Below are 16,917 nucleotides of genomic sequence, written 5' to 3'. Positions count from 1 at the left end.
GTGTGTGTGTGTGTGTGTGTGTGTGTGTGTGTGTGTGTGTGTGTGTGAAATTTGAGGATTAGTAGGATGGAGAAAGTCTGGTCAGATTCCAGTTCGCCGAATCTGTTTGGTAAGGTTATTAAACATCACTAGCTGGGGCTTCTTCAGGCTTAGGATGGTATCCTCTTAGGGTATTGGGCACCTTAGGTAAGGGGACCATTGGAGAGAGGGGATTGAAAAGCATTTCTCTCCTATCTCTGAAGACAGGCCAGGTCAAAAGATAGACTAAAAGGAATAGGAAGGAATGGTATCTTTCTATCACCTGCAGACAGGAGAGGGCATACTTTACATGGGAAGGGTCCCCAGCAAATAGGAGGAAGGCAACCCAAGGGAATGGCATGGAATGGAATAACATTTGATTCCTAGCTAGCAGAAAAAAAGCCTTGTCAGGAGACCAGCACACAATGGAATCATGACTCTCTGATACCCTGCACTGTGGGAAGGGTCCTCAGCAAATGAGGAGACCAACCCATGGGACTCACATGGGATGCCTTGGTTTCTCTCTGATCTTATCCCTTGCTGGCACGAAGAGGTCAGGTCATGAAACCAGTATGTGATGGTAAGTAAAACCGGAGAGCCCTTAAGATCGATGTGCCTTTTTCAAATAGGCTTAAAATATCATTGATTTAGATCTTTAAGGAACCTTGAAGAAGGCCATAGAGTCCAACCTCCTTATTTCATAAAGAACCAGAGAGATTAAGTAACTCGCCTGTGGTGATTCAGTTAGTAAATATGTGAGGCAGGATTGGGATTCTGTTCTTCCTATCAGTCTAGTGCTTTCTCCACTCTGCCCATCTTTATACCTAATATGGTGGCAATGGTGATTTGACTTCATTTCTAGAGCTGAAAAGTGGGAATAGTGGAGATACATATATCACAGGAGAATGAATGGCAATAAAGTGGCCAAGATGGAGAGTGAAACATAAAAAGTGACTACAGTCACTTTATCCACTCCACAATAAGGAGAGTAAATGCCAGTGAGTGGGAATTCTAGAGCCGACAGGGCATAGGTGAGGCATATGGCAAGAAGATGGCAGGAACTGCTAGATATTAGAGACCATGTACTTACCATTCAGGACTAGTATAGGCCCAATGACTTCTGTATTTTTATCACAGTTTCCAAAATGCTTTAAGTTAACCAAATCTGCAACCTGAAATCATTCTCAATTCCTCACTCTATTTTACCCCATATCCAGTCCATTGCCACATCTTGTTGATTCTACTTCCATTGTATCTCTTAAAACTATTTCTCCATCTCTTACAACTATACATAGACTCATCCTTATTCAAGCCCATATTACTACTCACCTAGCATATTCCAGTAGATCCATAATTGGTCTCCTGAACAGTCAGTAACAATGGACTAGGGGTGGCTAGGTGGCACAGTGAGTAAAGCGCCAGCCCCAGAGTCAGGAGGACCGAGTTGGGTTCCAGCCTCAGACACTTAACACCCACACAAAAACAACTAGCCGTGTAACCTTGGGAAAGTTACTTAACCCCAATTGCCCTCCAAAAAAAAAAAAACAAATCAACAAAAAACAATGAACTAAGCACTGAATGACTGTGTATCAGGAACTGTGTCCCCTCTCCAATCAATTCAGTCCTACCTCCATTCAGCCACTAAGTGATTTTCCTCAAATGTAGGTCAGAACATGTCACTCCCTCCAATTCAGTAAACTCTGGATTCTATTGCCATTAGAAATAAATATAGAATACTCTGTTTGGCCTTCAAAGCAAGCCCTTCATAACCTAGCCTCTTCCAGTCTTATTACACCTTACTCCCCAATACATACTCTTCTATCCAGCAACATTGGCCTCCTTGTTATTCCACAAATAAGACACTTCATCTCTCAGTTTTGGGCATTCTCTTTGACTGTCTCCCATTCCTGGAATGCTCTCCCTCCTCTGCTCTGACTACTGACTTCCCCAGCTTCAAATCCCAACTAAAATCTCACATTTAAGGAAGCCTTCCCCAAATCCTCTTGATTCTAGAGCCTTCCCTCCCTTAATTATTTCTTTTTTTTTTTTTAAGCAATCGGGGTTAAGTAACTTGCTCAAGGTTGTATGGCCAGTTATTTTTGGGTGTGGTGCTAAGTATCTGAGCCTGGATTTGATCCCCAGGTCATCCCAACACTGGAGCCGGTGCTCTTACTCGCTGTGCTACCTGGCCGCCCCCCCCCCTTTAATTATTTCTTACTTATCCTGTATATAGTTTGTCTTGTATATATTTATTTGCATATTGTCTCCCTGATTAAAGTATAAGCTGTTTGAAGGAAGGGACTGTCTTTTGCCTTTTCTTGTAACTACAGTGCCTGGCACATAGTAGGTGCTTAATAAATTTTTTTTGTTGATAAATTCTCTACACAGCTACTAAACTGTTGTTTCTAAAGCTCAGGTCTGAGCATGTCACTCTCCTCAATAAACTCCAATTGTTCCCTGTTACCTCTAGTATCAAATAAAAATTCCTGTTTGGCACTTAAATTCCTTTACAATCTAGTTCCAGGCTACCTTTATAGTCTTATTATATGCATTACTCCCCTTCTTGGAGGCAGCTGATGGCAAAGTAGATAGAGCACTTACCCTAGAATCAGAAAGACCTGAGATCAGATCCAGCCGTAGACACTAGTTATATGACCCTGAGCAAATCATTTAACCTCTTTCTTGTCTCAAGTTTCCTCAGCTGTTAAATGAGGATAATAATAACATCTTCCCCGACTTATTGTGAGGATCAAATGCGATATTGACTGGCACATAGTAAAATTCTCTAACTGTTTATTCCCTTCCTCATCCCACCCCCACTTAATATACTCTACAGTTCAGCCACATTGGCCTTCTTAAGAAGTTCTTTAGTTTTTAAAAAAAACAGTGCACTTAATGTATAATCTCATTATTATACATATGCTATCTCTCCCCTGCTTCTCCTCCACTCAATGTACCTCTCAGAATTCCTTGTTTCTTTCAAAATTGATCAAGTACCATCTTCTACATCAGGCCTTTCATGACCTCTTCATCGTCACAGCTTGACATTCCCCCCCCCCAATACCCTTGAATTTATTTTGTTTATATCTTCCATATACTTGGATGTGAACAGGGATGACAGAATTAGAGTTGGAAGGGCTTCAGAAGCCATCTAGTGCAACTGCCTCATTTGATAACTCTCCCGTTAGGATATAAGCTCTTTGAGGGGATTGTTTCATCTTTGTCCGTATCCCCAGTGAAAGTACGAGCTAGATAATTAAATGCTTGCCAGATGATGGATTGGTATCAGAGAACCTCCATTTGAATTCTAGTTCTGTAACTTACTACCTGTGTGATCCTCGGCAAGTCGCTTAACCTTTTGTGAATCTCAGGTAAAATACGTAATAGTACATAAGGGCATAAGACATACCCACAAAGTGATATTAGAATTCTAAGGAAGACAAGGTATATTACTAGAAGCACATTCCAGTATACACTAGACACACACACACATACACCACGATTAAATGATGTAGCATTTTCCTTGTATCAAAAGACTAATTGTTATTACTCATTTCACTTATATTCTTTTGACCATTTTTTATATTAATGAAGCATTTTCTATTTAATGATTTTCTCAGGTTTTTTTCTTATTATAATAAGAAATCCTCACAGAAATAATCTGGTTTATCTGCTTTTGTAAGAATATACTAACCCTGCCAAATTTTAGTATAAGTCCCATGAGCAGTGTTTGTTTGTGTTCTGCTTCCTTGGACGCCTTTCTTGGGTTGTTCCTAGTCTCTGAGCCATACAGTTTTTCTCACGCTTAATAAATATTTGTGCTCAGGGTGGTGGGAAAACTGACTTGATTTATAGCAGTGCATTTTCATATTCAGACATCCCCATGGCACACAATAAGCCCTTGCTGTGGATGTGGATTTATTATAGGGTAAGTGACTATAACTACAGATCATGCAGCATAGTTGACAAAAGAGATGATTTATTATAAATGATTAAAGAATGACAAGGACATGTACAGTAAAACAACTTTTGAAAAAGTTAATAGGTTTTTTTTTCCTTACTGAAAGATTACTACATGAGTGAAGTGTCTTTCAGCTGCAATACAACTTGTACCAGAACTTTTTCCTCATTAAAATAATCCCAGTATAAATGGTAACTTAGTCATATTTTACTTTAGAATTAGAAAAGTTATTTTTTCTCATAATTGCAAGGTTAAGGATTCTAACTTTTATAAGATAAAGAAGCATCCTTATAATGTCTATGATTGTAGTTTTTTGATGTAAGAATTACAGAACTGAAAAACTGAGAAAAAGAATGGGGAGCACTGAATTACTTATTGTAAATAGCTGAAATTCATGGATAAATAGTCCAGAAGCAGTTAGGTTGGATCTAAGTACAACATCCTGGGGGAAAAGACAATTTTAAGAAAATACTTTTTTTCTGTGGCAATACCTCTTTAACATCTTTATCATAAGTTTTAAGTTGCCATCAGTTCTGTTAACTATCAAGCAATGGGATATCATTTTCTGTTGCTTTATGTAATTTGTGCCAATGATCTACTTTATCTTTTTTTTTTTTTTATGAATACAGAGTAGTTGGATGATCACTGCTTTCTTATTTAGTTTGAGGTCTGTCGATGCTTTATCCCCTTTATTTTTACTTGTTTTTCATTATTTCCCTTGAAAAAGGCCCATAGACCTTTTGTTCTCCCAGATTAATTTTGTTACTGTTTTGCATAGTTCTATAAAGTATCATCTTTGTCATTTGTTATCACACTAAAATTGTAAATTAATTCAAGTAGTAACATTACTTTTATTCCTTTGGCTTTGCCCCAAAATGAGCGGTAAATATCACATCACTTATTTGTCCTCCTCTTTCAGAAAAGTGATGCATTGTACTTATATTGTATATAATTACATTTACATAAATTTTGCCTCTGTCTTGGTAGGTTAGCTCCCGTATTTTTAAGAATTTTGTAGTTATTTTGAATAAATGTATGTTATTCTAGGCTTTCAATAGTACTTTATAGAAATGCTGATGATTTTTATGGATTTATTTTGTACCTTGATATTTATTGATGCTACTGTTGCACTTATTTTCTGATTCTCTGAGGTTTTCTAAGTACACTGTCAAGTCATCTGCAAATAGGAATGATTTTTGTCTACTCTTTGCTAATCTTTGTGCCTTTAATTTTGTTCTCTTGTCTTACAGCCATTGGTGGCATTTCTAGAATTATGTCAAATATTTGTAGAGAGATGGGGTTTGCATACTTTATTCCCTGCCTCTCAAAATTCTTTAATAAAGATACTTTTCATTAAATTCTTTCAAATGTGTTATCTTAGCAAAATGCCTTATTTCTATGAGAATGTATTCTTTTCCTCAGTTTTTAGATGATCCCATATGTATACTTTAAACATTATATAATACAAACACATAGACTCATATATTTGTAGTTATCTTTTAAGTCATTTCCTTGTGCTCATTTGTTGATGAATTTATTCTTATTTTAGTGAATATTCTTTATGCCAATTCTTCTAAATTAAATCTGACCATTCTGTTAAAAGTACCCCCACCCTTCCAGTATCTCAGGTTCATCCTAGACTCTTCAAATCTCCCTGAACCCATATATCCAATCACAGTTGCCCAATTTCCCTATTTCTATCTTCACAACTTCTCTCACATCTACCCTCTTCTCTATACTCATACAGCACCATCTCAGTTCAGACCTTCATCCCTTCTCACCTAGCTTTTGCAGCAGCCTCCTAATTGGCCTCCCTGTTTGAAGTTTCTCACCATTCTAGTTCATCATAAACACAGCTGTCAAAGTAATCTTCTTATATTTAGGAAGCACAGATCCCTATACATAAGTACAGATCTATATGACTTATACTCAGCCAACTCCAGTGGCTTCCTCTAGGCCAAAATATAAACTACTGTTTAGTTTTAAAGCACTATACAACCTGAGTCAAACATCTTTCCAGACTCATTGGACATAACTAGCCCTTCTACACTCTGTGATCCGGTCAAACTGGCCTCTCTGTGCTTCACCTATGACATTCTTTTTCTCATCTCCATGCATTATCACCACACACCCCCACTGTCCCCTCCACTTTCCTCCCAATCAGAGTACCTCTATTCCTAAAGATATAGCTCAAACACCATCTCCTTCATAAAACCTCTTCCTGATTCCCCTCCTTCCCAAATTACCTTACATTCAACTACATTGTATATATTTTTTATTTTTTAACTTCTATATTTATTATATATGTGTATATATAGCTATATCTATCTATCTAAAATGCTCTACTTCTCTTCCGCCTTTAGAATATAAACTCATTGTAAATAATTGTTTCATTCTTTGTATCTATATTTGTATTTAGCCTTGGTCTATAGGTATGTGTAGTCCAGACCTTTGATTTCATTGATATATTGGACTCACTGATTTAACTTCCTTCATCCACAGAGATCAACAACTGTCTTTTTTTTTTTTTTATCTTTTTTGGAGGGGGAAGGCAGGGCAATTGGGATTAAGTGATTTGCCCAAGGTCACACAGCTAGTTAAGTGTTAAGTGTCTGAGGTCAAAACACCTGTCTTTGGTCTTAGAGAGCTGTTATGTTGTGTCCGGAGTCATTCATTTATCCACTATGTATTGGAGGCAAGACCTGAACCTCAAGTCTCCCTGACTCTATCCATTAGTATACTTCTTATATACTTATGCCTAATACACATGTAAAATATTTCTGATTTCAACAATATGCAAATTAAAATCCATATATGCCTACTTATCTTATGATGTTTTTGTTCATATTTTACCCTTAGTTCCTTAGGGGAGGTGAGAGTAGGGTTCACCCAATGTCCGGGAAGCCTTCTCTTATCTCTTGACTTTATGTGGATACCATTGGAATATGCAGGCTGTTGTCATGATTGTTCTTCACACTCTCTGTTTGAATGCATATCAATTTTGCGAAGTTTCTCTATTGTAACATGCTACAGCCTTCTTTCTGTGCCTTACATCTACCTTTTCAGTGCCCTTGGAGATTATAATGTTGCTGGGTTGCAAGAAGACAATAGCAGCAAAAGTATATTGGTATTTAAAAGATAGGCCTTTGTTTCATGGAATAGCTTAGAGGTCATTTAAAGAACTGGGTTCTTTCCAAAAGGCAATCAAGATTGCCTTCCTCTCATCCACTTTCTATGTATATTCAAGGCATATGCACTGATAGTTGAATTTTGGTCATTGGCAAGCAGTTATTAACACCTACTGTGTATCCATCCTTATGGAAGTTGCTAGGGACACAGAGACAAAAATGAAGCAGTTCTTTCCATCAAGGAGTTTACATTTTGTGGAGGTGATAACTTATGGGTGTCTGTGCATACATGTATGTGTACATGCATATACACAAATAGATGGATAAGTGTATATAGAACAAACATTAAATACGAAATAATTTAGAAAGGGAATCTACTATCAGGAAAATCATCCAAGGCCTAGTGTAGAAGGTGGTGCATGAGCCGAGCCTTGACAGAAGGTAGGGATTCTAGCAGGAGGAGGTCAAATGCAGTGCATTCTTGCCATGGAGGTCACCTGTGCAAAGGTTCTGAGAAAGCATGGAAGTTCATATACATGGAACAGTAAGTAGACCAGTTTGACTGGAGCAGGAGTAATGGGGCATTAATCTGGAAAGGCAGGTTGAAGCGAGGCTGGAGTATTTTTATGTTAGAGTAAATAGGGAGCCACTAAAGCAGGCAAGTGACATGGTCAGTCTTGAGCTTTAGGAATATCAATTTAGCAGTTATGTGGAGAATGGATTATAGGAGTGAAAAGATTGCGGGTAGGGACACTATTTAGGAGGTTGTATATGTAATCCAAATAAGCATGATAAGGACTTGAACTAGAATGGTTGTTGTGGTATGAATAGAGAGGACACATACCACCTCTCTAGGTTTTCTAACTGCATTTAAGGATCATTTCTCAAGGTATCCAGAAGAGAGGGAAGATAAAACATGTGGAAAAATTTCAGGTCTTATTATCATTGAAAAAATACCAAATTGAGCTGTCAACCATATTCCCATTGTCATAAAACTGTTCAACTGTGTTGATTTTATCCTTGATGAAAGAGATTGGAATAGGCAGCCTTTTGTGATATTCTAGAGCAGACCACATCTTTCTGATCATATTGCAGAAATAAAAATAGAGATTATAGATAGTCCATTATACTATTTGCTGACTGCTTCAAAAAAAATTTTTTTTATTTAACAGCAAAGCACCCTCTTAAATACTCCTATGGGGTCATCTTTTTGTGCATCTATCAAAATCATGCAGACTTCCTTGACTAATGAGAGACAGAGAGAGGGGGAGACCCTCTATTTTTCATACATTTCTGTGAAGAATATGATGGGATTTATAGGAAATTTTATTGTTTGTTGAGTGTGCAATTAAGATTGGAGATGTAAAATCATCATAGAATTCCTTCAATTTATTTTCTCCTAACTTATATTGAATCTGGTATGTGCTGACATCCATTTGGCAGATTTCACAGAAAGTTATTTCTCCATGCCTGTACTTTGAAATAAAGAGTACCGTCATCACAATTAGCATTATACTGTACAGGGTATTTTTTTTGTTAATGTTAACTCACGTGGCCGACTAGTGGCAGGAAGGAGAACTGCTTTGGGTCTGTGGTGCCAAAGGGGGAAAAATTTGCCTTTGCTTTTTTCATCTTAGAAAGAACACAGACTTCGCATAGGATCCACCATAAATTATATGAAAAGAACTTTAAAGGGAAAAAAAGCTTTTTTTGTTAAATAAAACTCAATTTTCATTCAGAATAGAATATTTAGTAAATGTAATACCTAATTCTTTCAGAAATGTCCTAGACAGCCATTTGTTTCTCTCTGCAGCTTAAAGAAACAAGAATGCTTTGGTCTGGGCGATGTAAAGTGTTTCCAGCCTCCAGCAGTAAGGGGAGAGAAAAAGAGATGGAGGAGGGTAAAGAATGGGGAGGGAGAGAAAAGTGAGAGGGGCGGGGGGCGGGTAAGAGGAGAGGAGAAGAGAGAGACACTCAGACACCCCCCAGGCAACAGTTTGTCTTCTTCGGCATCAGCAAAGGCTTCTCCTTTAACTACGGCAGGATTTATTTTTAACTCTCTGGCTCAGTGTTTGTCAGATGATTCTGGCCATCAAACCGCTTGCTGAAACACCCCAGCCCAGAGGAAGCGAGAATGGCTGAGGAAGGGGGCGGGATTTTGGAGCTCAGCCTCCGTCTGGGAGAGAGCTGAGGCTTGGAGCTGAGAGAGGGTTTGCAGGTCAGAGTGGGAATTAGAGGGTAACGGCTGCTTTCAACTGCTCACAGACATAATTGCTCGATTATTGGTGTTTCGTGAAGAGGAAGTTGGGACCTGAGTAGTCCCAGTACAGTTCGCTGCTGGGTGGCAGATTTCTCTTTTCTCCTTTTACTTGATGTTGCCGTTCTGAGAGCACCTCTAATCATGATCGATAGCTCCAAGAAGCCGCCCCAGGGCTTCCCGGAGATTTTAACTGCTGGGGATTTCGAGCCATTGAGAGAAAAGGAATGCCTCGAGGTGAACCGCCAGAAAAGGCTTAAGGAAGGTCAGTTTGTGGACGGGGTCCAGCTGCAGAATAATGACTGTCAATTGACCTGCGTGTTGCTACTTAATCATTATGTTGTTATTTATATTTTCGAGCATGCACCTTTCGTTTTCTAGGCTCTTTGCAAAGAGAGTATGATGCTGCTTATGGTAGCTATGATGAGCTATCAAATAATATCTACTGGGTTTGTACAGTAATCTAGTAAAAATATTTCTTAAATCAATGTTTCATAAAAATGTATTAATTCATTTAGAAATTGTGATGTTCTCTTCTCTAAGGCTGTCAGTTTTTTCCAAATAAAGTGACTGCAGTCTTTTGAAAAAGGAACAATGTTTAATTTTAAAGATTAATAACTCAGTTGCTTTTTTCAGTCACCAAGAGGTCAAGGGGAATTTTTTTTTTCATTTAATATTATTTTTCCTCCACAAGAAGCTTAAACTCCTTACCAACAGTCTCAAAATTCTTCACTGTTCAGCTCACAAACAAAGCATCAGACTGAAGATGCTACAAGTTTTCCTTTACCACTTTGCTGGTAGATAATTGATCATTAAGATACCAGTTGAAGGTAGAGAGGGTTGAAGTTTAAGAAATCCAGGAGCTCCTACAGAAATAACCATTGTTCCTGAGTTTGAGACATAAAGATCATCGCCTCCCAATATTCTCTAAATTAGATAATTTTCCAGCCCTGTTTGAAAAAAGAATTTCATTTGTGTTTCATCTGCTTTGAGTTCCTGCCATCAGCCACCCCCACATCTCCCCACACACTCTTGCTCATCAGATACAAGCCCAGAGATTAAATGTCTTTGCTTTTATCTCTCAAATTAAGAACTTCAAAAGACAGAATTTGTTTGAGTCTTAGTATTTGTTAATTTAGAGATGATTAATATGGAGAATTTTTTTAAAAGGCTAAGAAAAATTAGTTGTAACTGGATATTTAAATTTCTATTGGACTACTTTTCACAAATATACAGGAACACTTAGATAAATGCATTATGGCATTTGTAGCAGTTATTAGGAAGAGGGCAGTCATATTGCTTCTGTTACTTCAGAGTAGATCATACTTTTTCATTATAAATACATTTTCAATAGCATTTTCTTGCCACAATTTCTATCACAATAATAAGCACGAGAAACTTTTAAAATTATTTGAGCCTTTAAAATTATTACTAATAAAACTTAAACTCCTATTGCTTCCATGAAGTTAAAAGAAAATGACTTTGCTTAGAGGAATAAGCAAGAATATAAGCAGACCTTCTTGCAAAACAGGAAGAGTTGGGAAGCTCCTGGAGAAGGAATAAAAGGAAGCTATCATAGTAGAGAATCATGGGAGAAGCACAGGAAGCAAGTAATAGAGAATAAAAAATAAATAAGAAATAGAAAAATATGCTAGATCTGTCTGTATGTATATACATGTATCTGCATACAGAATAAGAATAGCAAATATATAAATTGCAAAGATGTAAAAACCACTCCCAAGAATACTGTTATTGATTCGATTTTTTTCCTTAATAGGATTAAAAAAAAATTTCTTTCCCTTCTTGTATCTCTTCCCTTCCTTAATCTATAAATTCTTCCCTCTTCATATTTTTGTTGTTTTTTTCTTTTACATTGATATTTACATTTTATAGTTTGTAGATATTTTGAGAGGCACAGAGAAATTTACACCTATATATTCCTGCTCTGTCAAGGTGGAGGGGTAGAAGGGAATTTGTTTTTCTTTACTTTGAAGAAGTTTTATGTATAAGACATATCTTCTTACTGTTCTGTGAATGATAACACTCAACTTAAGTTTTACTCAGTGTATTAGATTTTTTGCATTCCATACATGATATTATATAGATGAAACATGGCAGGAAGGAGAGTAGTTTTTTAGCATTAAGATTCACAACGATAATATGTTTCTTCATAAGTTCATAAAGGAACTAAGAAAGGATTTCACTTGGTTTTATCTAGACCTGAAAAAAAAAATCATACACTTACCTAGTCATAATATTCCCATTTTCTTCATCCTTCTATATGCAAAACTGGATTCCTATAGAATTTGGTGTGAGAAGTGCCACATGGAGAAATTGTGGACTCACTGAGTCAAATAGCAATGGTTGTGGAATATAAATTTAAGATAAACCACTAGGTGGGGTGGCCAGGTGTCGTAGTGAGTAAGAGCACCGGCCCCAGAGTCAGGAGACCTGGGATCGGTTCCGGCCTCAGATACTTAGCACCCACACAAAATAACTGGCCGTGTAATCTTGAGCAAGTTACTTAACCCCAATTGCATTAAAAAAAAAAAAAGATAAACCACTAGGGACCTTAACTTCCAAATTCTTAAGTCTGGATCATATGACCATTTCTCATTCAGTTGTAAAGTTGATTCATATGTGAGATTGAAAAAATTTTTGTTGTTTTGACGTGTCCAACTCTTGATGACCCCTTTTGGGGTTTTCTTGGCAAGAATACTGGAGTGGTTTGGCATTTTTGTATTCAGTTCTTTTTCCAGATGAGGAATCTGAGACAAGCAGGGTTGAGTGACTTGCCCAGGGTCACATGATTAGTATCTGAGGCTGGATTTGAACTCAAGTCTTCCTGACTCCAGGCCCAGCACTCTATCCACTGAACCACCTAGTTGTTCATGATTAAAAAGAAATTGTATGATTTGTCCTCCATTTTCAAAGAGGACCATAACATCAGGGAGATGATTGTATCAGCAAGCACCCCAGCATCTCAGGGTGGCTGCCAACAGAGGTTCTTGGATCTGCTTTGATAAAGGAAAGCAACTCAAAATGGGTTAACAAGCTTACTTTAATCAGTCAAATATGTATCGTTTACCTATTTCAGGGGAAAAAGGTCAGCACCCTGAACTTCAGAGTTTACAGACAGAATTATCAAGACAGAGAAACAGATCAAGTAGACAGTTTTCCAAACTGTCCAACCATTACATCCATACCAAATCAACATCTGGGTTTTTCCAAGGGGGGGGGGGCTGTCAACAACAGCTTCCCAGAGTATCATCTGATCAAATCACAGAACACTTCTCAAAGTGAGCCCCAAAACAAAGCCTAAAATAAGGGTTTATATAGCCTTCTCCTGGCTCAGAGAATGTAACAATCTTATGGACCCACTGGCCAATCAAAAATTATCTACTGAAAAACAAGCCTCCCACCCCAGGCTCCAGGTGCACTTTAGCCTAGGGGCAGGGAAGATCTTAAAAATTTACATTCCCATTACAATGATGACTTGACTTGAAATTGACTTTGATTTGAGTGAGGGAAGACTGTGCAAAGTCACCAGCCTTACATTCTCCTCCAGAGCCATTTGGGCTTAATGGCCAGATATTGATCAAGATGACTGGAGATGGCCCAGGATGCAGTGGGAGACCTTGGCCCTTTTAAACTTGGTCTTTCCAGGTTGTCACTTTGAGTGAGGCTGAAAGAAATAGTCATTATCTATAGACCTTTTCTTTTCTATGACAGCTCCAGGAATATAATATGATACTGTTCTCAAAAGGGAAGCATTTAAAAATAAATCTCATGTATGGTATAGTTTCTAAAAAAAAATGTTTATAGTTTATTGAATTTATAAATCATTTTTTCATGTTCTTCAGCTGCTTTGTATGGGGAATGAAGGGAGAGCATGTCTTTTTTTCAGATGCTCAGTCAAGTGTATCTATCTACCTTTCCCTGACATATCTGTCCTTTGACATATATGCATGTAATCTTAGGACCTTGCTTTCTTCTCTGCTCTATTTTGCTTCAACCTGCCCTGTGTCCCCTCTTCTAGTCCATTTCAGGTCAACATGATATATAAAGAGATAATAAGGTAGGAGAGAGCAAGTTTTGGGGGGCAAGGCAGCATCCTAGCGGCAAAACTGTTGGTGTAATGACCAGGTCACTTGACTTCACTAAGCCCAAGTTTCTCCTGCAAAATAGAAAGAATGCTTCAATCACCTACCTCATGGGGCTACTGTGAGTAAACTTCTTTGTAGATTGTTTTAAAAAATATTTTTGTTGATATCTTTTGTTTTTATGTTAACTTTATTTCCAAATAAATCCTTCCTTGCTCCTAACCCAATAACCCATTCCTTGTCACAAAGAATATGAAAAATATGAAAAAGCAACTTAGCAAAAACCAATCAGTATATCACTACATCTGATTGTATATGTATGATTCATACCCATAGACCCCCACCTTTGCAGAGGGTAGTGATAATGCATTTTCACAAATTGCTATGGGTCTAAGCTTGGTTGTTATTGAAGATTTGACATCAGTTTTTAAATTTTCCATTTTGGAGGGGTAGTTGTTGTGTATGATCTTTTTTCGGGTTCTGCTTACTCTGTATCAGTTCATTCCAGTCTTTCCATGCTTCTCTTAATTCTTCATATTCATTATTTCTTACTGTTCTGTACATTGCCAGATTGCTGAGCATTTACTTAATTTTCAGTTCTTTGTTATCACAAAAAGAACTGCTATAAATATTTTTATGTATATAGCACCATTTCTTTTTCTGTTTTTAATCTTGAAGTGGGAGGGGGAAGAAAGGGACATAAGTATAGCAATAGGGTCAATAGATATAAATTTTTTTTAGTTACTTGGAGAGGGTGGCATAATTTTAAATTACACTCCAGATCATTTGGGTCAATTCACAGATCCTCTAACAGTATATTTCTCTTACTTGTCTTCCTTCAGTCCTTCTAATGTAATGTCCTATGTTAGCATGAGTTGCTAGATGGGGGAAGGGGAATAATAGTAGCTAGCTATTATAGCACTCTAAGGTTTACAAAGCACTCTGTGTTTTCTCATTTGGTCCTCACTACCTTGGCACAGAGAGGTTAAGTGACTTGCCTGGGATCATACAGCTAGGAAGTGTCTGGGGCAGAATTACAACTCAGGGCTTCCACATATTATCTGCTGTGAGGATGGCTACCCTAGGAAGAAGGGGAGATAATGAGATCTGAAAGAGGATTAAAAGGAAAGTAGAAAAAATACCGGCCTTTCTAAAGTATAGATGAACATATAGAAAGAGTTAGGGACTCATCTCAGGACCAAGAAGTTTGCTTGGAGGGCTAAGTAAAGTAGCAGGAGGCCTGTCCCTATAAATTCTTTACCCTGAATACCCCACTGCCCCCCTAATCCCACTCCTGGTCCCTGTGCCTAGATCCTAATTCTCCCAATTCTTCCCTCACCTATCCCCAGTTCTTCCTTTCTTACTTCTTCAACTTACCTGTTAACTTTTCTTACCACCACTGCTTTAGATTTGGTAAAAATCCTTATTCTTGCTGCCTAACAGATGAGAAAAGAGAGTTGTCTATTACTGGTGCTAGAGTTAGAGAAATAAACTGGCATCCATGTTGGAACTTTGAATGCATCTTCTATAAAAATCTTGTCATACACAAGGGTTAAGTTCTGTAGTGCTTTTTGTTTATTACCACAATTTTGGAACATTTTGAGTTAAATAGGCTTTCTGTAGGCTGACTTGTGAAATTAGACACCATTTTATAACCTTATATCTAAAGGAAAATCTGTTCTTATTTCTAAACAACTTGCATACAGAGTTTATAGACTACAAGCTGCCTATCTAGGTAGAGAAGGAAACAATTTATCATCAGTTTAGTACTAATTCCACAGCATAAATCTCAAATATTGGTGTATCTTTTTTCTGATATGACTATTTATTGTAAGTGTCACAGGCAAAAAAAATAAAAATATATAACACAAGTGAATTTCCAAAGTTTAGGTGATATTTTTTGGAAAATATTTAGTAATTCCGTTTGGTAAATTAGAAGGGGATACATTTGTAACTGCTCTAACTAGGTAAGATACTTCAATATTTCTTTGGTCTATAATTTTGCCAGCATGTGTGCTCTTTCACTAATGTAAATCACAGCCCCTATGTAACTTAATAGTCTTCGAGAGTTGCTTTAGCAACTAGCAGAAAAATTAGTCGTTCTGCCACGGACCAGGTACTGAATATCTTAGTACTTACCTAGGCTGGTTCTCCTATAGCAACCTATGGTCAAATCCTTTCCAGCTTTATATGATCAGCTTTCCCCTGGGATAGACTTCAAGAACACAGGGTCACTTCCACACCATAATTAGTAAGAAATCAGAGTGAGACATTTGTGGAAGGGTCTTTCAAGAAACCATATCAATTTAACTTACTCTTCAGTATTCTGATACTTCCGTGGGCCTGTGATCTCCCAGTGTGTGGTCAGCTGCTTTCAGTTGTGCTGAATGCAGCTTGTCCGCACATTCTTTGTGCAAATCTTGCCTATATTCTGCCACAGATTCTCTGAAAGGTGCCTGCCTAATATGCTAGTGATTTTCTTGATATCTTGACGTTGCGTAAATACCAGTGAGCATTGTTCCTTGGTTATACACCTTGTATTAAGTTATACACTTGCTATGGAACTGCCACCACCCTCACCCCACCCCCTTTTCCAGTTATACATCTTCCTAATTTTATCATTTTTACCATTTCTCCTTTGCAATTATTTGTTAGTAATATGTTATAATCTACTAATACCCACCCACATGTAGATGATCTGCAGGTTTAATTCCACAACTCTCTGTTGTAAAGGTAGAGCTTCATTTCAGAAAAATGTTTAGTCATTTAAAACTGTATTATTTCTGAAAGGCAGTCTGATTCATCCCCTTTCTACCATTCAGTTCTGGGACCATTTCACTCTCCATGAACTAGCATGTCCTGTGTTTATCTAATCAAGCAATTAGACGTTTATTGCTATGTGTCAGGCACTTTACTTAATGTTGGGGATGCAAATATAAAAATCCAAATACCAAAAAATTCCCTCAAGGAATTTATATATATGCTATTGGGTAAAATACATATACTGGGTGAAACACACATAAGTAAATATAAATCACCCAAAGTAAAGATAAGACAGGTTTATTTGGGGTTTTTTTTTTGGGGGGGGGGGCAAAGGAGTAATGGAGGGGAGAGACATTAGCAGCCAGGAGAAATAGGAGAGGTCCCAGGTAAGGGGTTCTTGAGCCTATGGATCAACCAGCTGTATAGGTTGTCCATCCAATTTTACATCATAGTTTAGACAAAATAGGTATAATTCATCTACTTAAATGATTATAGATTTCACTTAGAAGACTCTGTAGTATTCTAGGTCTTGGTATAATCAGCATAATGGCACAGATAAACAGATTGCACTAGATATCGTCCATGACAGTGGAAAGTATTTTTTGGCAAGCCTACCTCTCCCTATTTTATACCTATATTGATGTTAATAAGGAAACAGCTGATGAACCAGGTTCTGTATTGTTTCAT

The 16,917-nt window shown here is 37.5% G+C and overlaps 1 protein-coding gene across 15 annotated transcripts in view; it reads left to right on the top strand.

Annotated features, from left to right (window-relative positions):
- The window catches only part of MRTFB (myocardin related transcription factor B), a 297,682-nt gene that overhangs the window by 181,134 nt on the left and 99,631 nt on the right, over positions 1 to 16,917 (top strand). The window contains exon 6 of one of the 15 annotated variants that reach the window (XM_069086117.1): positions 9,498 to 9,629. The exons of 13 other annotated variants lie outside the window; for them this stretch is intronic. In XM_069086117.1, the coding sequence (XP_068942218.1) occupies positions 9,498 to 9,629 (132 nt within the window). Of the gene's footprint in view, positions 1 to 9,190; positions 9,630 to 16,917 lie in introns of those variants that run through there. One more of the 15 variants, XM_069086106.1, reaches the window with a different exon arrangement.

This window comes from Petaurus breviceps, unplaced genomic scaffold (assembly GCF_028583685.1).
Source record: "Petaurus breviceps papuanus isolate PSGF00001 unplaced genomic scaffold, PetGlider_PUasm1.0 118, whole genome shotgun sequence".
NCBI lineage: Eukaryota > Metazoa > Chordata > Mammalia > Diprotodontia > Petauridae > Petaurus > Petaurus breviceps.
Note: the sequence above shows the minus strand (reverse complement) of the source record. Positions and strands in the feature narration are given on the sequence as shown.